A 24,175-nucleotide genomic window follows, 5' to 3' on the forward strand; every position below is an offset into this window, starting at 1 on the left:
GTGCAACTCTTGCTATGTCACTTGTGTCTTGTACCATCTCCTGTATATCTCACTGTTTTCTGCTGCTATTTCCATCTGTGTAACTCTTGCTATGTCACTTGTGTCCTGTACCATCTCCTGTATATCTCACTGTTTTCTGCTGCTATTTCCCTCTGTGCAACTCTTGTTATGTCACTTGTGTCTTGTACCATCTCCTGTATATCTCTCTGTTTTCTGCTGCTATTTCCCTCTGTGTAACTCTTGCTATGTCACTTGTGTCTTGTACCATCTCCTGTATATCTCACTGTTTCTGCTTCTATTTCCCTCTGTGTAACTCTTGCTATGTCACTTGTGTCCTGTACCATCTCCTGTATATCTCACTGTTTTCTGCTGCTATTTCCCTCTGTGTAACTCTTGCTATGTCACTTGTGTCCTGTACCATCTCCTGTATATCTCACTGTTTTCTGCTTCTATTTCCCTCTGTGTAACTCTTGCTATGTCACTTTTGTCCTGTACCATCTCCTGTATATCTCACTGTTTTCTGCTTCTATTTCCCTCTGTGTAACTCTTGCTATGTCACTTGTGTCTTGTACCATCTCCTGTATATCTCACTGTTTCTGCTTCTATTTCCCTCTGTGTAACTCTTGCTATGTCACTTGTGTCCTGTACCATCTCCTGTATATCTCACTGTTTCTGCTTCTATTTCCCTCTGTGTAACTCTTGCTATGTCACTTGTGTCCTGTACCATCTCCTGTATATCTCACTGTTTCTGCTTCTATTTCCCTCTGTGTAACTCTTGCTATGTCACTTGTGTCCTGTACCATCTCCTGTATATCTCACTGTTTTCTGCTGCTATTTCCCTCTGTGTAACTCTTGCTATGTCACTTGTGTCTTGTACCATCTCCTGTATATCTCACTCTTTTCTGCTGCTATTTCCCTCTGTGTAACGCTTGTTATGTCACTTGTGTCCTGTACCATCTCCTGTATATCTCACTGTATTCTGCTGCTATTTCCCTCTGTTTAACTCTTGCTATGTCACTTGTGTCCTGTACCATCTCCTGTATATCTCACTGTTTCTGCTTCTATTTCCCTCTGTGTAACTCTTGCTATGTCACTTGTGTCCTGTACCATCTCCTGTATATCTCACTGTTTCTGATTCTATTCCCCTCTGTGTAACTCTTGCTATGTCACTTGTGTCCTGTACCATCTCCTGTATATCTCACTGTTTTCTGCTGCTATTTCCCTCTGTGTAACTCTTGCTATGTCACTTGTGTCTTGTACCATCTCCTGTATATCTCACTCTTTTCTGCTGCTATTTCCTCTGTGTAACTCTTGTTATGTCACTTGTGTCCTGTGCCATCTCCTGTATATCTCACTGTTTTCTGCTGCTATTTCCCTCTGTGTAACTCTTGCTATGTCACTTGTGTCTTGTACCATCTCCTGTATATCTCACTGTTTTCTGCTGCTATTTCCTCTGTGTAACTCTTGTTATGTCACTTGTGTCCTGTGCCATCTCCTGTATATCTCACTGTATTCTGCTGCTATTTCCCTCTGTTTAACTCTTGTTATGTCACTTGTGTCCTGTACCATCTCCTGTATATCTCACTGTTTTCTGCTGCTATTTCCCTTTGTGTAACTCTTGCTATGTCACTTGTGTCCTGTACCATCTCCTGTATATCTCACTGTTTTCTGCTGCTATTTCCCTTTGTGTAACTCTTGTTATGTCACTTGTGTCCTGTGCCATCTCCTGTATATCTAACTGTATTCTGCTGCTATTTCCCTCTGTTTAACTCTTGCTATGTCACTTGTGTCCTGTACCATCTCCTGTATATCTCACTGTTTTCTGCTGCTATTTCCCTCTGTGTAACTCTTGCTATGTCACTTGTGTCTTGTACCATCTCCTGTATATCTCACTCTTTTCTGCTGCTATTTCCTCTGTGTAACTCTTGTTATGTCACTTGTGTCCTGTGCCATCTCCTGTATATCTCACTGTATTCTGCTGCTATTTCCCTCTGTTTAACTCTTGTTATGTCACTTGTGTCCTGTACCATCTCCTGTATATCTCACTGTTTTCTGCTGCTATTTCCCTTTGTGTAACTCTTGCTATGTCACTTGTGTCCTGTACCATCTCCTGTATATCGCACTGTTTTCTGCTGCTATTTCCCTCTGTGTAACTCTTGTTATGTCACTTGTGTCCTGTACCATCTCCTGTATATCTCACTGTTTTCTGCTTCTATTTCCCTCTGTGTAACTCTTGCTATGTCACTTGTGTCCTGTACCATCTCCTGTATATCTCACTGTTTTCTGCTGCTATTTCCCTCTCTGTAACTCTTGCTATGTCACTTGTGTCTTGTACCATCTCCTGTATATCTCACTGTTTTCTGCTGCTATTTCCCTCTGTGTAACTCTTGCTATGTCACTTGTGTCTTGTACCATCTCCTGTATATCTCACTCTTTTCTGCTGCTATTTCCTCTGTGTAACTCTTGCTATGTCACTTGTGTCCTGTACCATCTCCTGTATATCTCACTGTTTTCTGCTTCTATTTCCCTCTGTGTAACTCTTGCTATGTCACTTGTGTCCTGTACCATCTCCTGTATATCTCACTGTTTTCTGCTGCTATTTCCCTCTGTGTAACTCTTGCTATGTCACTTGTGTCTTGTACCATCTCCTGTATATCTCACTCTTTTCTTCTGCTATTTCCTCTGTGTAACTCTTGTTATGTCACTTGTGTCCTGTACCATCTGCTGTATATCTCACTGTTTTCTGCTGCTATTTCTCTCTGTGTAACTCTTGCTATGTCACTTGTGTCCTGTACCATCTCCTGTATATCTCACTGTTTTCTGCTGCTATTTCCCTCTCTGTAACTCTTGCTATGTCACTTGTGTCCTGTACCATCTGCTGTATATCTCACTGTTTTCTGCTGCTATTTCCCTCTCTGTAACTCTTGCTATGTCACTTGTGTCCTGTACCATCTGCTGTATATCTCACTGTTTTCTGCTGCTATTTCCCTCTCTGTAACTCTTGCTATGTCACTTGTGTCCTGTACCATCTCCTGTATATCTCACTGTTTTCTGCTGCTATTTCCCTCTGTGTAACTATTGTTATGTCACTTGTGTCCTGTACCATCTCCTGTATATCTCACTAATTTCTGCTGCTATTTCCTCTGTGTAACTCTTGTTATGTAGTAATAATAATAATAATAATAATGTAAAATGCCATGTTTGTGTCTAACAACAAACATATTGTCAATCTGGATGTTTGAACCAGAAATGCCAGTAAAACCAGTATGTGATTAATGACATTGAGGGTGAGTGTATGTGAACACCCTGACCCCAGTACCAGCTGCTAGCCAACTGTTGCTTATAGGCATGGCCAAGTCTACTAATCTGCCCTAGACCATTAGAAGGTTCCCTGGCTAGGGATAGAAACAATAAACACAGCACTAAGTATATTGCAATAAAATAAATAGATTTATTATAAATGATTATGGTTTACAAGATCCCCAGGGTGCTTGTCACATATCGCAGATTGGGCATGATGGTGCAAGACTCAGTGTCACCTGTGGGAAGAAGAACAACAGAGGTGAGTACTTACACTAACTGTTAGTGTACAAAAGAAATAGTAAAACAGCAAACAAATAACGTTTTGAAACGCTATGGTTTGTCTTAGCATTTGAGCGTTTCTTTTTAATCAGAGAGTCTGACTAGCACTCTTAGACAGACTTGGAAATGCTTTTCAAAGTCCTGCAAAAAGGTGTCAATGATATATACACACACACACACATATATATACATACATTATATATATATATATATATATATATATATATATATATATATATATATATATATATATATATATATATATATATATATATATATATATATATATATACACATGCATACAGTCATGACCAAAAATATTGGCAACCCTGCATTTCTGTCAGATAATGCACCACTTCGCCCAAAATATTGTTGCAATTACAAATGTTTAGGCCTTCTCATGTTTATTTCTTTTTTTCTTTTGTTTGTATTGGTATGACACAAAAAAGTGGAGAAAACAAAAAATATAATTAGGGTTAATATAGTTAATATATAATGTAATAACTATATTAACTATAATATACTTAGGGTTAATATAGATAATATAGATGGCGGCGGGGTAGGTAGATTAAATTAGGGGTTAATAATTTTTATATAGGTGGCGGCGGTGTAAGGGGTCAGATTAGGGGATAGATAAGGTAGATGGCGGCGGTTTTAGGGGTTCACATTAGGGGATAGATCAGTTAGATGGTGGCGGTTTTAGGGGCTCACAGTAGGGGGTTAGTTTATGTAGATGGCGGCGGGGTCCGGGAGCGGCGGTGGCGGGGTACGGGAGCGGCGGTTTAGGGGTTAATAACTTTTTTTATCGTTAGGATAGTGAGGGGGGATAGCGGATAGAGGGTTAGACGTGTCGGGCTATGTTTCATACTTTAGTCAGGTTTTGTAGGCGCCGGCAGTTTCTAACGTGGCACAAGTCACTGGCGACTCCAAAAATCTGTACTTACGCAGATTTCTGGACATCGCTACTTTGTCAGACTTACGCCACTTTAGCAACTGACGGCGCCGTATATTGGATAGCTCGAGTTGCGAGCTGAAACTGCGGGCGACGCGGGTTCCCTCGCTTGCGCCGCAAACTACGCCGTATATCGGATGATTTAGTACCTATGTTTTCAGGCATCTCTTGATGACCATCTCGTTTACATACTTATTATCATTTCGCTAGGACTATACCTACAGGTTCTGTTTTAAATTGTTTATTTCATTAAAGGACCAGTCAACACATTAGATTTGCATAATCAACAAATGCAAGATAACAAGACAATGCAATAGCACTTAGTCTGAACTTCAAATGAGTAGTAGATTTTTTTATAACAAATTTCAAAGTTATGTATATTTCCACTCCCCTTGTACCATGTGATAGCAATCAGCCAATCACAAATGCATATACGTATAGTCTGAATTCTTGCACATGCTCAGTAGGATCTGGTGACTCAAAAATTGTAAATATAAATGACTGTGCACATTTTTTTTTAATGGAAGTAAATTGGAAAGTTGTTTAAAATGACATGTTGTATCTGAATCATGAAAATGTAATTTAACCTGAGTGTCCCTTTAATGCCAGTGACTTTACATGGATCCTTTTCTTTTCTCTATTTATGTATGTTAAACATATATATGTATATATTCTTTTATCACATTTTATTTATTTTTTGTTCTTATTTTCTGTCATGTGTTCCAGTGTTAGTCATTTTAACAATCATACACATATTTTAAGCATTTTGGTTTTATACTTGTGTTATAAAATTTCTTTTGTGGAATGTTCCTTTCTTAGAAGTCGCTAAATTATAATTTCATCCTTAATTTTAGGAGTTAGAGTATTTGTAAACTATATTTCATTTAGGTGGTTATGATACTTACCTATTAGTTTAAGTGCCCTATTCACTATGAAGGAAATTTGCATTATGTATTTATTGTTTTATGTTTTTGGATTCACATTAATATAAGTTTATACATTTCTTTTGTACATGCTGCTCATAATGCTGTATTTTGCTGCATATGAATATAGGATTTATAAACCTATGTACGAACTAGCAGCTTTGCCAATGGTTACCTGACTTCTGTGGTTTTCATACATTAGTCTTGAGTAGTTGATTGGCTGCTGGTCCGTATATAGGCTCTCTTGTACTTTGAGTCTTCAGCCTCTGACGAAGCGCATGTGCGAAACGCGATGTCAGTTTGCCTATCTACCTGATACTTGGCAACATTGCTGAATAAACACAAGCATTGAAAAGTTTCCTGTCTCCGGTTTTTTGCTACTCCTCTATTGGGATATATTTTATCTTATACAGCAGATGGGATACAGTTTACAGCTGACCGCAGACTTAAGCCCTGCCGCAGACTGAGGGTGCACATTACTCTCTTCTCCATCTGACCTCATCACCAGACGCCTACTTCCAGCGTTGTGCCTCTGACGTCAGAGCGGGTGGAACATTCACAGAAGACGGCGAGTGAGCATTTTGCAGCCATTTCCTGCTTACGAGACTGGAGGGCTCGATCGCCTGCCTAGGAACGCCGGCGGAGGTTGTCCGCAGCTGCTAAACACACGGACCAGTCATGGAAATAGTTCTCTTAAGGTTGGACACTATTCACTACCAGTCACCCCTTGCACCTACTTGGAAGCGGAGATAAGATAAGTACTGGCTTACTTCTTTATACCGGTTATGGTGACTTTCTGGACATTATACCTTATTGAGTATTTAACCCTAAAAGGATTTTCTCTTCTTCACTTCTGGGAACTGTCAGATACATGAAGCTTTACGAACTACACCAATATAAAATAATTGCCAGAAGCCACCTCCATGGTACACTAGTGCTTTTTGGAACTTTCATCTTGCCAAATAGTTATTCTTATCTTACACACTTGTTACTTGTATATTTGAGTTATATTAAATATATATATATATATATATATATATATATATATATATATCTCATGTATATCATGAACTTTACCTATTCCTAAACACTCTCTCTCCCCCCTTCACTTCAGCCAAACAACAGTCTCATTACTGCAAATCTGCTTCTCATGTCACTCTCCCTCTTGCTCATACTAGCTGCTGGCGACATCTCCCCTAATCCTGGTCCCTCACAACCTCCTAGCCTTTCACATCCTTGTGTGCCTTTCAATAGACTTCATAAACTAAACTCTGGTAACCTTAATCACATTCCTCTTACATCTAAAAACCCCTCCCCCTTCACTTGTGCACTCTGGAACTCTCGCTCTGTTTGCAACAAGCTCACTTCTATCCATGATCTCTTTATCTCCAACTCTCTTAACCTTCTGGCTCTTACAGAAACCTGGCTCTCTGCTTCAGACACAGCATCCACTGCTGCACTGTCACATGGGGGTCTCCATTTCAGCCACACTCCTAGGTCTGGCAATAGACAAGGAGGTGGCGTCGGTATTTTACTTTCCTCTCGTTGCACCTTCCAACAAATACAGCCCTTCTCTTCACTCACATTTTCTTCATTTGAAGCACACATGATTCGGTTATTCTCTCCCCTCTCTATACGTGTTGCAGTCATATACCACCCCCCTGGCTCCCCAACTCAATTTTTAGATCACTTTGCTGCCTGACTTCCTTATTTCCTTTCCACAGACACCCCTGCCCTCATTCTTGGCGACTTTACCATCCGTCTTGACAATCCCAATGCCTCCTCTGCAAAACAACTTCTTCAACTGACTTCCTCTTTCGGCCTGTCACAATGGACTGACTCTCCCACTCACAAAGATGGTCATTCCCTTGATCTGATTTTCACCTATCGATGCACTCTTTCAAATTTAACAAACTCCCCTTTTCCTCTCTCCGACCATCATCTCCTAACTTGCAACATCGCTTCCCTACCTACAACTCCCCCTCCCTCTACCCCTCACACCAAACTTCACAGAAGCACTAAGTCACTAGATCTGCATCAGCTCGCTAGCTCTCTCAAACCTCTCCTCTCATCCATCACCTCCTTTTCCTGCCCTGACCAATCTGCCAGTATAATTTCACATTGATCATTGACACTCTGGCCCCTCCAACCTTAGCTCAGAAACCACACTCTCATCCTCAGCCCTGGCATACTCCTGACACAATACCTACACAGATGCTCCCGTACTGCTGAGCATCATTGGAGGAAATCTCGGAGTTCAGCTGACTTTCTTCACTACAAGTTCATCCTGAACTCCTACTATTCTGCCCTTAATCTTTATAAGCAACACTATTTTTCTAATCTCATCTCTACTCTTTCCTCTAACCCTAAACGTCTGTTCTCCACGTTCAACACTTTTCTCCGCCCACCCCCATCTCCTAACACAACCTCTCTCTCAGCTCAAGATTTTGCAAGCCACTTCAAAAACAAAATTGACTCCTTCAGAAGCAAAATCAGCTCTCAACATACTTCCAATCTCCCACCCCCTCAAAAGCTCACGATCACCCAAAACTCAAATATCCAAAAATGCAGCTGTTTTGCCCCTGTTAATGAGGATGAAGTTTCTGCCCTTATACTGTCCTCCCACCTCACTACCTGTCCCCTCGACCCCATACCCTCACAGCTACTCCTCTCCCTCTCTTCTACCCTCACCCCCATACTCACACACATTTTCAACCTCTCCCTCAGCACTGATATATTTCCCTCATCTCTAAAACATGCACTGGTCACACCTATCCTCAAAAAACCTTCCCTTGATCCAACCTCCCCTTCCAATTACCGCCCTATTTCCCTACTCCCTCTTGCCTCAAAGCTCCTCGAAAAGCTAGTTTATGCACGTCTATCGCATTTCCTTACACTAAACTCTCTTCTTGACCCACTGCAATCTGGATTTCATTCCCATCACTCTACAGAGACAGCAATTGTCAAGGTTACCAATGACCTACTTACAGCAAAATCCAAAGGCCACTTCTCTCTGCTTATCCTCCTTGACCTGTCTGCAGCTTTTGACACTGTTGACCACCCTCTTCTGCTCCAAACCCTCCAATCCTTCGGCATCTGTGACACAGCTCTCTTGTGGTTCTCTTCCTATCTGACTAACCGTACATTTAGCGTAGCCTTCTCCGGAGCATCCTCTGCCATGTTACCACTTTCTGTTGGGGTACCTCAAGGCTCTGTCCTTGGTCCCCTTCTCTTTTCAATCTACACGTCGTCACTAGGTTCCTTAATAAAGTCCCATGGGTTTCAATACCATTTGTATGCCGATGACACCCAAATCTAGCTCTCTGCACCAGACCTACCTCCTTCCTTACTAACCCGTGTCACTAACTGTCTTTCTCACATCTCATCTTGGATGTCCTCTCACTACCTTAAGCTAAATCTCTCCAAAACTGAACTCCTTATTTTTTCCCCTTCTCCCAATGTCTTCACCCCCAAAATTTCTATAACTGTTGATAATTTCATCATTACCCCTACCCTGCACGCCCGATGTCTTGGGGTCACACTTGACTCAGATCTTTCCTTCACTCCTCACATTCAGTCCTTGGCTAAAGCCTGCCGCTTCCACCTTAAAAACATTGCTAAAATTAGACATTTCCTTACACAAGATACAACCAAGATTTTAATCCACTCTCTCATCCTTTCCTGCCTCGGCTACTGCAATTCTGTTCTCTCTGGTCTACCTAGCTGCCGCATAGCTCCTTTATGATCCATTATGAATGCCTCTGCTAGGCTCATCTTCCTTACTTGTCGCTCTTCATCTGCTGCACCTCTCTGCCAATCCCTTCACTGGCTTCCTCTTGCCTCTAGTATTAAACATAAAATCCTCACCCTGACATATAAAGCTCTCAACTGCACTGCTCCCCCCCTACATCTCAGAACTTGTCTCTAGATACTCTCCCTCCCATCTCCTTCGATCAGCTCAGGATCTCCTCCTCTCCTCCTCTCTTGTTACTTCCTCACATTCCTGTTTACAGGACTTCTCCAGACTGGCCCCCATCTTGTGGAATTCCCTGCCTCGCTCCATAAGACTCTCCCCTAGTTTTAACAGCTTCAAGCACTCCCTAAAAACTCTACTATTCAGGGATGCATACAACCAACACTAACCTTTCCTAACTCCATTGCTTCCCCCTTGAACCCCTTAGATTGTAAGCCTATGGGCCCAGCTGTTTACAGATTGCTTCATAAGAGCCGACTACAACAGTGAAACTCTCGGCAGGGCCCTCTACCCACTTGACCCCTACAAAAGCTATCCTGTACACCGACTATGTTTACAGCGCTGCGGAATCTGTTGGCGTATATTATATATATATATATATATATATATATATATATATATATATATATATATATATATATATATATATATATATATATATAAATAAATAAATAAATATATATATATATAAACAAAGTGGAGTTAACTACACAGCGCTAATCCCACAAATATATAGTGTACTATTTACATACACCTCGTGTGACAATATTATAGCATAAATGTATCAAACAATGATTCCTACAGAGAGCGCATTGCTACAATGTTTTGCTATAATTATTAGAAAGTAATTTATACGCTTATGATTTGTTAGCTATTATCTCAGTGTTACAATTTCTGTTGTATAAAGAATTTAAAGTTCAAAATATGCTGGAGAAATCTTAAAACAGCAGTAGTATTCTGTCTTCCAATTCAACGTTCAATAATGCAGACATAGAATGGCAACAATCCCAAATGGCCTCACAGGCTACTCACATTAGGTGACCTCAATCGTATGAGGTAAGGAACAGGCGTTTTGGATGTATTAGAATTCTGCGCTGATCCTCTGGTAGCAGGCTTGTGATCCTGTGCGTTGTTTCAGATAGAATTATGGTTCATCAGTTGGAGCCACAGCGCGAGGTATCTTTCAAATTTCTTCCCTCCTCAGGATCACCAATGCTGATGTCGGCAACAGTTCTTTGCCTCTTTAATAACTCCTCACAAAGCCTGAAGCGGATCCTTTAACATCCATAACTCTGTCCTTGCAACATTCTATGCAGTGATTGTTTAATCAGTGCAGGCACATATTCATATCTGTCCCTGACTGAAAAGCTTCTTGAAAGTGTATGTTCCTTGAGTGCAAAAACTGAACTTGTGAGATCATTGGGAACTAGTCTACTTAGAGTTGTGAGGAATTTCTGTGCACTATAAAGAGGGCCACAGCGTTGGTATTCGCCTGATAGAGGAGGTTGATCCACAACACCGAGATCTTTTGCACTCAAGGAACATACACTTTCAAGAAGCTTTTCAGTCAGGGACAGATATGAATATGTGCCTGCACTGATTAAACAATCACTGCATAGAATGTTGCAAGGACAGAGTTATGGATGTTAAAGGATCCGCTTCAGGCTTTGTGAGGAGTTATTAAAGAGGCAAAGAACTGTTGCCGACATCAGCATTGGTGATCCTGAGGAGGGAAGAAATTTGAAAGATACCTCGCGCTGTGGCTCCAACTGATGAACCATAATTCTATCTGAAACAACGCACAGGATCACAAGCCTGCTACCAGAGGATCAGCGCAGAATTCTAATACATCCAAAACGCCTGTTCCTTACCTCATACGATTGAGGTCACCTAATGTGAGTAGCCTGTGAGGCCATTTGGGATTGTTGCCATTCTATGTCTGCATTATTGAACGTTGAATTGGAAGACAGAATACTACTGCTGTTTTAAGATTTCTCCAGCATATTTTGAACTTTAAATTCTTTATACAACAGAAATTGTAACACTGAGATAATAGCTAACAAATCATAAGCGTATAAATTACTTTCTAATAATTATAGCAAAACATTGTAGCAATGCGCTCTCTGTAGGAATCATTGTTTGATACATTTATGCTATAATATTGTCACACGAGGTGTATGTAAATAGTACACTATATATTTGTGGGATTAGCGCTGTGTAGTTAACTCCACTTTGTTTCTTTCTATACCCATACGGTGTGATCACCTGCAAGGGTAGTGTGATAACACTCTCTTGTTTACTCCAGCAGCTTATCTCGTACAGGTGTTAATATTTTTTGCGCCTCCAGTGTGGCCCACACCTAGGTGTGGCTCACATTACGAAAACCCTTTACTTCTGAGATATATATATATATATATATATATATACACACACACAAACACAGGTTTTCTGCAGCATTTCCAGTCACACTAAAAACTGACCTACCAGGCTGGGTTGCGGATCTCAGTGCTCCATGTACTCCAAGCCGACCTGTAATACAGATCCCTGCAGCGCAGTTTGAGTGACAGGATATTAGTGCTGATATTCACACTGTGAGTCTCTTCCACACGGAACACCTGAAATGCATTTATTCTAGCGTTATTATTGTTGTGACCATGTGACTGTATATATCTGTCTGACTGTATCTAACTGTATATATCTGTCTGACTGTATCTAACTGACTGTATCTAACTGTCTGTCTGACTGTAGATAACTGTCTGTCTGACTGTAGATAACTGTCTGTCTGACTGTAGATAACTGTCTTACTGTATATAACTGTCTGTTTTATTGTCACTTGACCATAACGATATTCCACACGGAACACCTGAAATGCATTTATTCCAGCGTTATCATTATTGTTGTGACCATGTGACTGTATATAACTGTCTGACTGTATTATTGTCACGTGACCATAACGGACTTTCTGACTGTATATATCTGTATGTCTTACTGTATATATCTGTCTGTCTGACTTGTCATGTGACAATAATAAAGTCACACAGACCTTTATGGTCACGTGACAATAATACAGACAGATATGGTCACATGCAAATAATACAGGCAGTCAGATATATACAGTCAGAAAGATAGAGACAAAAAAAATAGAGAGTCAGACAGAAAGATATGGTCATATGACAATAATATAGGCAGACAGATAGTCATACAGACAGATATAGCCACATATCTATCTAACTGTATATATCTGTCTGTGACCATGTCTGTCTGTCTGCATGCATTTAACCGTCTGTCTGTCTACATGCATGCATGCGTCTGTCGGTCTGTTGGTCTGCCTGACTGCATGCATTGGTCTGTCTGCCTGACTGCATGCATTGGTCTGTCTGCCTGACTGCATGCATTGGTCTGTCTGCCTGACTGCCTGCATTGGTCTGTCTGCCTGACTGCCTGCATTGGTCTGTCTGTCTGACTGTCTGCCTGCCTGCATTGGTCTGTCTGTCTGTCTGCCTGCATTGGTCTGTCTGTCTGTATTGGTCTGTCTGTCTGTCTGTATTGGTCTGTCTGTCTGCATTGGTCTGTCTGTCTTGGTCTGTCTGCCTGCCTGCATGTATTGGTCTGTCTGTCTGCCTGCCTGCATGTATTGGTCTGTCTGTCTGCATGTATTGGTCTGTCTGCCTGCCTGCATGTATTGGTCTGTCTGTCTGCATGTATTGGTCTGTCTGCCTGCCTGCATGTATTGGTCTGTCTGTCTGTCTGTATGACTGCATGCATTGGTCTGTCTGTATGACTGCATGTATTGGTCTGTCTGTATGACTGCATGTATTGGTCTGTCTGTCTGTCTGTATGACTGCATGTATTGGTCTGTCTGTCTGTCTGTATGACTGCATGTATTGGTCTGTCTGTATGACTGCATGTATTGGTCTGTCTGTATGACTGCATGTATTGGTCTGTCTGTCTGTCTGTCTGTATGACTGCATGTATTGGTCTGTCTGTCTGTCTGTATGACTGCATGTATTGGTCTGTCTGTCTGTCTGTCTGTATGACTGCATGTATTGGTCTGTCTGTCTGTCTGTATGACTGCATGTATTGGTCTGTCTGTCTGTCTGTATGACTGCATGTATTGGTCTGTCTGTCTGTCTGTATGACTGCATGTATTGGTCTGTCTGTCTGTCTGTATGACTGCATGTATTGGTCTGTCTGTCTGTCTGTATGACTGCATGTATTGGTCTGTCTGTATGACTGCATGTATTGGTCTGTCTGTATGACTGCATGTATTGGTCTGTCTGTCTGTCTGTATGACTGCATGTATTGGTCTGTCTGTATGACTGCATGTATTGGTCTGTCTGTCTGCCTGTATGACTGCATGTATTGGTCTGTCTGTCTGTCTGTATGACTGCATGTATTGGTCTGTCTGTATGACTGCATGTATTGGTCTGTCTGTCTGTCTGTATGACTGCATGTATTGGTCTGTCTGTATGACTGCATGTATTGGTCTGTCTGTCTGCCTGTATGACTGCATGTATTGGTCTGTCTGTCTGCCTGTATGACTGCATGTATTGGTCTGTCTGTCTGTCTGTATGACTGCATGTATTGGTCTGTCTGTCTGTCTGTATGACTGCATGTATTGGTCTGTCTGTCTGTCTGTCTGTATGACTGCATGTATTGGTCTGTCTGTCTGTCTGTATGACTGCATGTATTGGTCTGTCTGTCTGTCTGTATGACTGCATGTATTGGTCTGTCTGTCTGTCTGTATGACTGCATGTATTGGTCTGTCTGTCTGTCTGTCTGTATGACTGCATGTATTGGTCTGTCTGTCTGTATGACTGCATGTATTGGTCTGTCTGTATGACTGCATGTATTGGTCTGTCTGTATGACTGCATGTATTGGTCTGTCTGTCTGTATGACTGCATGTATTGGTCTGTCTGTCTGTATGACTGCATGTATTGGTCTGTCTGTCTGTATGACTGCATGTATTGGTCTGTCTGTCTGTATGACTGCATGTATTGGTCTGTCTGTCTGTATGACTGCATGTATTGGTCTGTCTGTCTGTATGACTGCATGTATTGGTCTGTCTGTCTGTATGACTGCATGTATTGGTCTGTCTGTCTGTATGACTGCATGTATTGGTCTGTCTGTCTGTATGACTGCATGTATTGGTCTGTCTGTCTGTCTGTATGACTGCATGTATTGGTCTGTCTGTCTGTATGACTGCATGTATTAGTCTTTCTGACTATATAAATCTCTATGGGTGTGTGCTCTGTAAAGTGTTACTGACTCACAGTTTTGTTGTCTGGGTAATGAAGTTTAATCTGAAACAACAGAGGGAAGAACGAGTGAGGGTTCGACCAGGTGTTTGGGTACTTCCAGGACACAGACAGGTGTTTTCTGGATACATCAACCTTTACATCCTCTGGGGGTGCTGGTCTCACTGCAATACAAAGAGCACCAGTGTCAGCAACATACCAGCTGAAACCAGACTCTGCCAATGCGATATCTGCTCCCGTCACTACTGTAGGGTGTATAACACCTCCTCTAATCTCCTTTAGGTCAAAGTTGCAAGAGGAAGTTGCAAAAGGACACCCACAGCAGAGATGTCTATATAGCTCCTCCCCTCACTGCCATATCCAGTCATTCTCTTGCAACTCTCAACAAGCATGGAGGTAGTAAGAGAGAAGTGGTGAAATGTGGCTGTTATTTTGCTTCAATCAAGAGTTTATTATTTTTAAATAGTACCGGAGTTGTGCTATTTTGTTCCAGGCAGGAAAAAAGAAGAATCTGCCTGTGATTTCTATGATCTTAGCAGGTTGTAACTAAGATCCATTGCTGTTCTCACACATGACTGAAGAGAGAGATAACTTCAGCGGGGGAATGGCGTGCAGGTTATCCTGCTATGGAGGTATGTGCAGTTAATATTTTTCTAGAAGATGTGAAGGCTAGAAAATGCTGCTGATACCAGATTTATGTAAGGTAAGCCTGAATACAGTGATTTAATAGCGACTGGTATCATGCTTACTTTCTGAGGTAATACTCTTTTATATTTACAATATAAAACGTTTGCTGGCATGTTTAAACGTTTTTATATATACTTTGGTGATAAAACTTTATTGGGGCCTAGTTTTTTTCCACATGGCTGGCTTAAATTTGCCTAGAAACAGTTTCCTGAGGCTTTCCACTGTGTTACTATGAGTGGGAGGGGCCTAGTTTAGCGCATTAACTTTTACAGACTGAGACATCCAGCTTCCTCCAGGAGTCCCCTGAATGCTACAGGACATCTCTAAAGGGTTCTTAGGCTTCCAAAATCGTTTGTTGGGGAAGGTAGGCCCACAGCAAGGCTGTGGCAGTTTGGTGTGACTGTTAAACGTCTATATCGTTTTTTTGATCCGGTTTTTGAACTAAGGGGTAAATCATCCATTTGCAAGTGGGTGCAATGCTCGGTTAGCTTATTATACACACTGTAAAAATGTCGTTTGATTTACTGCCTTTTTTCACTGTTTTTCAAATTCTGACAATATTTGTTTCTCTTAAAGGCACAGTACCGTTTTTTATATTTGCTTGTTAACTTGATTTAAAGTGTTTTCCAAACTTGCTAGTCTCATTGCTAGTCTGTATAAACATGTCTGACATAGAGGAAACTCCTTGTTCATTATGTTTAAAAGCCATGGTGGAACCCCCTCTTAGAATGTGTACCAAATGTACTGATTTCACTTTAAGCAATAAAGATCATATTCTGTCTTGAAAAAATTTATCACCAGAGGAATCTGACGAGGGGGAAGTTATGCCGACTAACTCTCCCCACGTGTCAGATCCTTTGACTCCCGCTCAAGGGACTCACGCTCAAATGGCGCCAAGTACATCCAGGGCGCCCATAGCGTTTACTTTACAAGACATGGCGGCAGTCATGGATAATACACTGTCAGCGGTATTAGCCAGACTACCTGTATTTAGAGGAAAGCGAGATAGCTCTGGAGTTAGACGAAATACAGAGCATACTGACACTTTAAGAACTATGTCTGATACTGCCTCACAATATGCAGAAGCTGAAGAAGGAGAGCTTCTTTCTGTGGGTGATATTTCTGACTCAGGGAAGATGATGCAACCTGATTCTGATATCTCTACATTTAAATTTAAGCTGGAACACCTCCGCGTGTTACTCAGGGAGGTTTTAGCTGCTCTGAATGACTGATACAATTGCAGTGCCAGAGAAATTGTGTAGACTGGATAAATACTATGCAGTGCCGGTGATGTTTTTCCAATACCTAAAAGGTTTACAGAAATTATTACTAAGGAATGGGATAGACCAGGTGTGCCGTTCTCTCCCCCTCCTGTTTTTAGAAAAATGTTTCCAATAGACGCCACCACACGGGACTTATGGCAGACAGTTCCTAAGGTGGAGGGAGCAGTTTCTACTCTAGCAAAGCGTACTACTATCCCTGTCGAGGACAGTTGTGCTTTCTTAGATCCAATGGATAAAAAGTTAGAGGGTTACCTTAAGAAAATGTTTATTCAACAAGGTTTTATCCTACAGCCCCTTGCATGCATTGCGCCTGTCACTGCTGCTGCGGCATTCTGGTTTGAGTCTCTGGAAGAGGCTTTACAGGTAGCGACTCCATTGGATGAAATACTTGACAAGCTTAGAGCACTTAAGCTAGCCAATTCTTTTGTTTCTGATTCCATTGTTCATTTGACTAAACTAACGGCTAAGAATTCTGGTTTTGCTATCCAGGCGCGCAGAGCGCTATGGCTTAAATCATGGTGAGCTGATGTTACTTCAAAATCGAAGCTGCTTAAAATTCCCTTCAAGGGGCAGACCCTATTCGGGCCTGGTTTGAAGGAGATTATTGCTGATATCACTGGAGGAAAAGGTCATGCCCTTCCTCAGGATAGGTCCAAACAGTCTAATTTTTGTGCCTTTCGAAACTTCAAGGAAAGTGCGGCATCAACTTCCTCTAATGCAAAACAAGAGGGAACTTTTGCTCAGTCCAAGACGGTCTGGAGACCTAACAAGACCTGGAACAAGGGTAAGCAGGCCAAAAAGCCTGCTGCTGCCTCTAAGACAGCATGAAGGAACGGCCCCCTATCCGGTAACGGATCTAGTAGGGGGCAGACTTTCGCTCTTTGCCCAGGCGTGGGCAAGAGATGTCCAGGATCCCTGGGCGTTGGAAATTATGTATGACTGCATGTATTGGTCTGTCTGTCTGTATGACTGCATGTATTGGTCTGTCTGTCTGTATGACTGCATGTATTGGTCTGTCTGTCTGTATGACTGCATGTATTGGTCTGTCTGTCTGTATGACTGCATGTATTGGTCTGTCTGTCTGTATGACTGCATGTATTGGTCTGTCTGTATGACTGCATGTATTGGTCTGTCTGTCTGTATGACTGCATGTATTGGTCTGTCTGTCTGTATGACTGCATGTATTGGTCTGTCTGTCTGTATGACTGCATGTATTGGTCTGTCTGTCTGTATGACTGCATGTATTGGTCTGTCTGTCTGTATGACTGCATGTATTGGTCTGTCTGTCTGTATGACTGCATGTATTGGTCTGTCTGTCTGTATGACTGCATGTATTGGTCTGTCTGTCTGTATGACTGCATGTATTGGTCTGTCTGTCTGTATGACTGCATGTATTGGTCTGTCTGTCTGTATGACTGCATGTATTGGTCTGTCTGTCTGTATGACTGCATGTATTGGTCTGTCTGTCTGTATGACTGCATGTATTAGTCTTTCTGACTATATAAATCTCTATGGGTGTGTGCTCTGTAAAGTGTTACTGACTCACAGTTTTGTTGTCTGGGTAATGAAGTTTAATCTGAAACAACAGAGGGAAGAACGAGTGAGGGTTCGACCAGGTGTTTGGGTACTTCCAGGACACAGACAGGTGTTTTCTGGATACATCAACCTTTACATCCTCTGGGGGTGCTGGTCTCACTGCAATACAAAGAGCACCAGTGTCAGCAACATACCAGCTGAAACCAGACTCTGCCAATGCGATATCTGCTCCCGTCACTACTGTAGGGTGTATAACACCTCCTCTAATCTCCTTTAGGTCAAAGTTGCAAGAGGAAGTTGCAAAAGGACACCCACAGCAGAGATGTCTATATAGCTCCTCCCCTCACTGCCATATCCAGTCATTCTCTTGCAACTCTCAACAAGCATGGAGGTAGTAAGAGAGAAGTGGTGAAATGTGGCTGTTATTTTGCTTCAATCAAGAGTTTATTATTTTTAAATAGTACCGGAGTTGTGCTATTTTGTTCCAGGCAGGAAAAAAGAAGAATCTGCCTGTGATTTCTATGATCTTAGCAGGTTGTATCATCTTCAGGTTGCATCATCTTCCCTGAGTCAGAAATATCACCCCTTAAGAAAATGTTTATTCAACAAGGTTTTATCCTACAGCCCCTTGCATGCATTGCGCCTGTCACTGCTGCTGCGGCATTCTGGTTTGAGTCTCTGGAAGAGGCTTTACAGGTAGCGACTCCATTGGATGAAATACTTGACAAGCTTAGAGCACTTAAGCTAGCCAATTCTTTTGTTTCTGATTCCATTGTTCATTTGACTAAACTAACGGCTAAGAATTCTGGTTTTGCTATCCAGGCGCGCAGAGCGCTATGGCTTAAATCATGGTGAGCTGATGTTACTTCAAAATCGAAGCTGCTTAAAATTCCCTTCAAGGGGCAGACCCTATTCGGGCCTGGTTTGAAGGAGATTATTGCTGATATCACTGGAGGAAAAGGTCATGCCCTTCCTCAGGATAGGTCCAAACAGTCTAATTTTTGTGCCTTTCGAAACTTCAAGGAAAGTGCGGCATCAACTTCCTCTAATGCAAAACAAGAGGGAACTTTTGCTCAGTCCAAGACGGTCTGGAGACCTAACAAGACCTGGAACAAGGGTAAGCAGGCCAAAAAGCCTGCTGCTGCCTCTAAGACAGCATGAAGGAACGGCCCCCTATCCGGTAACGGATCTAGTAGGGGGCAGACTTTCGCTCTTTGCCCAGGCGTGGGCAAGAGATGTCCAGGATCCCTGGGCGTTGGAAATTATATCCCAGGGATATCTTCTGGACTTCAAGGCTTCCCCCCCAAAAGGGAGATTTCACCTTTCACAATTATCTGCAAACCAGATAAAGAGAGAGGCATTCTTACACTGCGTACAAGACCTCCTAGTTATGGGAGTGATCCATACAGTCCCAAAGGAGGAACAGGGACAGGGATTTTACTCAAATCTGTTTGTGGTCCCCAAAAAAAGAGGGAACCTTCAGACCAATTTTGGATCTAAAGATCTTAAACAAATTCCTCAGAGTTCCATCATTCAAGATGGAGACTATTCGTACCATCCTACCTATGATCCAGGAGGGTCAATACATGACTACAGTGGATTTAAAGGATGCTTATCTGCACATTCCGATACACAAAGATCATCATCGGTTTCTCAGGTTTGCCTTCCTAGACAGGCACTACCAGTTTGTAGCTCTTCCCTTTGGGTTAGCTACAGCCCCAAGAATTTTTACGAAGGTTCTGAGGTCACTTCTGGCGGTCCTAAGGCCACGGGGCATAGCAGTAGCCCCTTATTTAGACGACATCCTGATTCAGGCATCAAACTTCCAAATTGCCAAGTCTCATACGGACATAGTGTTCCTTCCATTTAAAGGGCCAGTCACAAATAGCAGTTTGTAACATATCTCCCCTTTTGGAGGGAGACTAACAAGGCACCTGACCTTCTGTCGGTCAGTGCCTAAGTTAGTCTCGCAACCCACCCACAAATAAACACTAGCAGCAAAGCAGCCCCCCCCACAACAAGTAGCACTGGCCTGTAGGTTCCAGGTTATAGGATGAAAGTGTAGCATCCTCTGCCTTCCTGGCGCAGCTGGGCAAATAGCTGATGGTACTTGGGGGGCAGAGGCCAGCGGCACTCTGCCCTGGTGCCAGCTCTTCTGCTGGGGGAATTGGGGCATAGTCCTGCCCGGTGGCAAAGGGAACGTGGGGGTCAGTGGGGGTTAACATCTCCACTGTTAACCCTGGGCCCAAGTTAGGAGTTAGCTGGGGAGGGGGAGATTGGCTTACCTCCTCCTCCTGATACTCCGGCGGCCGTTGGGAAGGGAGGTTGATGCTCTCCTCTTCCTGTGGAACATGCTGCGGCTGGGGAGAGAGACCGGTTGTCTCCTCTCCCTGGAAGGCACACTCCGGCTGGGGAGGGAGGTCGATGCTCTCCCCTCCCTGTAGCTGGGTCTGTCGCTGGGGATCTGGGCCGCCTGCCCAGCATCCCTGTAGGGGCGGTAGAGAGACTGCGGTCCCATCTCCACCTGCCTGCTGGGGGTCCTCCCAGGACCAGTCTATGAAGCCTGCTGCCTCTGGTATCTCTGGTTGGGGTTGGGGAAGGAGACCGGTTGTCTCTTCCCTCTGCACAGTATACTGCCGCTGGGGAGGGAGGTCGCTGCTCTCCTCTCCCTGTGGAACATGCTGCGGCTGGGGAGAGAGACCAGGTGTCCATACCCTCAAACTCCACAGTTGGCGCTCAAAGGCTCGTGCCGCTTTGTTCTCTGTATCCAATTCCCGGATGATGCGACTGACTACCTCCTGCGCAGGGTCTGGACCATATCGGACTAGCCGCCTCTTTACCTCTGGAACGAAATCCGCGCCCTCATAGCGACGGATCCGGTTGAGGTGCTCTTCACATGGTTCTGACCAGTATCTTGTCAGCTCCATGCTGCTGTAGGTAGGGACGCTGCGCAGTGGCTAGCGTTGCCCTCAATTACTCTCCTATGATACCAGTGCTGTTGTGGTGCTGCTCCTTGCGCTAGGATGCGATCCCACCGCTGCCGCCAAATGTTACGGTTGCCTCCAGGCTGGCTGGAAGTTGGACCGTAGAAAAGGATGCTCCTAGCGCTCACCAAAGGAGCAGCAGCACCGTGGACACTATAACTACTGCGTAGCCACCATAAGTAACGCAGACTCTATGAACCACCGCTGCTGGGCTGGTATCTCGCCGTCTGCTCTGCGCCCTGGACCTACGACCAGGCTCCAGTAGGTGAACCTCTTCCTTCTGTAGCAATCCCCGTAGCTAAGGGAGTATGAAAAGCATAGCAATCCCTGTAGTGATTATAGCTGAAGCTGTCCCCTACAAACATGAGTCAAAGCTGCAAGTTAGAGGTTCAGAAATAGGTCTGATTAGACAATGGGAAAGTTGATCACTAAACCTAATTAGAGCTAATCCCAGCAGACTTGTATTTAGAATAGGTTTCTTGAAGCTGAACAAAATTTAACTCTTAATGGCACACAATGAAACTGAACCAAGTGGGAGAAAGCCAGGGACAAGTCATTTCACAGGTCTGGGGACATAGTCTTAAAGGGGGCACAATCTTCCAGGGGCCATAGTCATGAGGAAGGAGGCTGGCAAATAGGCTTCTCCAAAATCCAGGGAAGCAGGGCAACCTTCCATTTAAAGGGCCAGTCACAAATAGCAGTTTGTAACAATGCTCTTCAGGCTTGGCCTCATCTAGCGACAATGAGGTTCATCAGATTTCAGTCGGACAACATCACGACTGTGGCTTACATCAACCATCAAGGGGGAACAAGGAGTTCCCTAGCGATGTTAGAAGTCTCAAAGATAATTCACTGGGCAGAGATTCACTCTTGCCACCTATCAGCTATCCATATCCCAGGTGTAGAGAACTGGGAGGCGGATTTTCTAAGTCGACAGACTTTTCATCCTGGGGAGTGGGAACTCCATCCGGAGGTGTTTGCACAATTGGTTCTTCGTTGGGGCGAACCAGAACTGGATCTCATGGCGTCTCGCCAGAACACCAAGCTTCCTTGTTACGGGTCCAGGTCCAGAGACCCCAAGGCAACGCTGATAGATGCTCTAGCAGCGCCTTGGTCCTTTAACCTGGCTTATGTGTTTCCACCGTTTCCTCTGCTCCCTCGTCTGATTGCCAAAATCAAGCAGGAGAGAGCATCTGTGATCTTGATAGCGCCTGCGTGGCCACGCAGGACTTGGTATGCAGATCTGGTGGACATGTCATCCTTTCCACCATGGACTCTGCCACTGAGACAGGACCTTCTACTTCAAGGTCCTTTCAACCATCCAAATCTAATTTCTCTGAGGCTGACTGCCTGGAGATTGAACGCTTGATTTTATCAAAGCGTGGTTTCTCCGAGTCAGTCATTGATACCTTAATTCAGGCACGATAGCCTGTCACCAGGAAAATCTATCATAAGATATGGCGTAAATATCTTTATTGGTGTGAATCCAAGGGCTACTCATGGAGTAAGGTCAGGATTCCCAGGATATTATCTTTTCTCCAAGAAGGATTGGAGAAAGGATTGTCAGCTAGTTCCTTAAAGAGACAGATTTCTGCACTATTCTTTTGCACAAGCGTCTGACGGATGTCCCAGACGTTCAGGCATTTTGTCAGGCTTTAGTTAGAATCAAGCCTGTGTTTAAACCTGTTGCTCCACCTTGGAGCTTAAATTTGGTTCTTAAAGTTCTTCAGGGGGTTCCGTTTAAACCTCTTCATTCCATAGATATCAAACTTTTATCTTGGAAAGTTCTTTTTTTGGTAGCTATTTCCTCGGCTCGTAGAGTTTCCGAGTTATCTGCCTTACAATGTGATTCTCCTTATCTGATCTTCCATGCCGATAAGGTAGTTCTGCGTACCAAACCTGGGTTTTTACCTAAGGTGATATCTAATAAGAATATCAAGAGATTGTTGTTCCGTCTTTGTGTCCTAATCTCAGTCGAATGACTGGATATGGCAGCGAGGGGAGGAGCTATATAGACAGCTCTGCTGTGGGTGTCCTCTTGCAACTTCCTGTTGGGAATGAGAATATCCCACAAGTAATGGATGATCCGTGGACTGGATACACCACAAGAAAAATAAATTTATCAGGTAAGCATAAATTATGTTTTTTTACCGATACCACTTTGTTTTTATTGAAGCTGGAGTTTTTGGGGGTCTCACAGCTTCAATAGGTAGTTTGTGGCAGCACTGGTAGTATTATTGCTATTATTATTATTTCTTACAATTAATATTTTTTTTTAGTATCTGATAATTACTCTGCGCCGTAATCACAATCCTGTTCCTTTGCATGTATATATATATATATATATATATATATATATATATATATATATATATATATATATATATATATATATATATATATATATATATATATATATATATATATATATATATATACACACAGGGAGTGCAGAATTATTAGGCAAATGAGTATTTTGAACACATCATCCTCTTTATGCATGTTGTCTTACTCCAAGCTGTATAGGCTCGAAAGCCTACTACCAATTAAGCATATTAGGTGATGTGCATCTCTGTAATGAGAAGGGGTGTGGTCTAATGACATCAACACCCTATATCAGGTGTGCATAATTATTAGGCAACTTCCTTTCCTTTGGCAAAATGGGTCAAAAGAAGGACTTGACAGGCTCAGAAAAGTCAAAAATAGTGAGATATCTTGCAGAGGGATGCAGCACTCTTAAAATTGCAAAGCTTCTGAAGCGTGATCATCGAACAATCAAGCGTTTCATTCAAAATAGTCAACAGGGTCGCAAGAAGAGTGTGGAAAAACCAAGGCGCAAAATAACTGCCCATGAACTGAGAAAAGTCGAGCGTGCAGCTGCCAAGATGCCACTTGCCACCAGTTTGGCCATATTTCAGAGCTGCAACATCACTGGAGTGCCCAAAAGCACAAGGTGTGCAATACTCAGAGACATGGCCAAGGTAAGAAAGGCTGAAAGACGACCACCACTGAACAAGACACACAAGCTGAAACGTCAAGACTGGGCCAAGAAATATCTCAAGACTGATTTTTCTAAGGTTTTATGGACTGATGAAATGAGAGTGAGTCTTGATGGGCCAGATGGATGGGCCCGTGGCTGGATTGGTAAAGGGCAGAGAGCTCCAGTCCGACTCAGACGCCAGCAAGGTGGAGGAGGAGTACTGGTTTGGGCTGGT

At 43.0% G+C, this 24,175-nt stretch overlaps 1 protein-coding gene and 1 long non-coding RNA gene across 2 annotated transcripts in view; both read right to left on the bottom strand.

Annotated features, from left to right (window-relative positions):
• Positions 1–3,431: 3,431 nt before the first annotated feature.
• Positions 3,432–14,611, bottom strand: LOC128648349 (uncharacterized). Its single transcript, XR_008400587.1, has 3 exons — positions 14,486–14,611; positions 11,696–11,826; positions 3,432–3,539 (listed from the first exon to the last, which is right to left on the bottom strand). It is a non-coding gene; the product is annotated as an uncharacterized LOC128648349 (long non-coding RNA).
• Positions 14,612–17,974: 3,363 nt separating this feature from the next.
• Positions 17,975–24,175, bottom strand: part of LOC128647622 (interleukin-12 subunit beta) — a 159,665-nt gene continuing 153,464 nt past the window's right edge. Inside the window, exon 5 of the mRNA XM_053700377.1 lies at positions 17,975–18,135. Coding sequence (XP_053556352.1) covers positions 17,975–18,135 — 161 coding nt within the window. The remainder of the gene's footprint in view (positions 18,136–24,175) is intronic.

Source organism: Bombina bombina, chromosome 2 (genome assembly GCF_027579735.1).
Source record: "Bombina bombina isolate aBomBom1 chromosome 2, aBomBom1.pri, whole genome shotgun sequence".
Classification (NCBI taxonomy): Eukaryota; Metazoa; Chordata; class Amphibia; order Anura; family Bombinatoridae; genus Bombina; species Bombina bombina.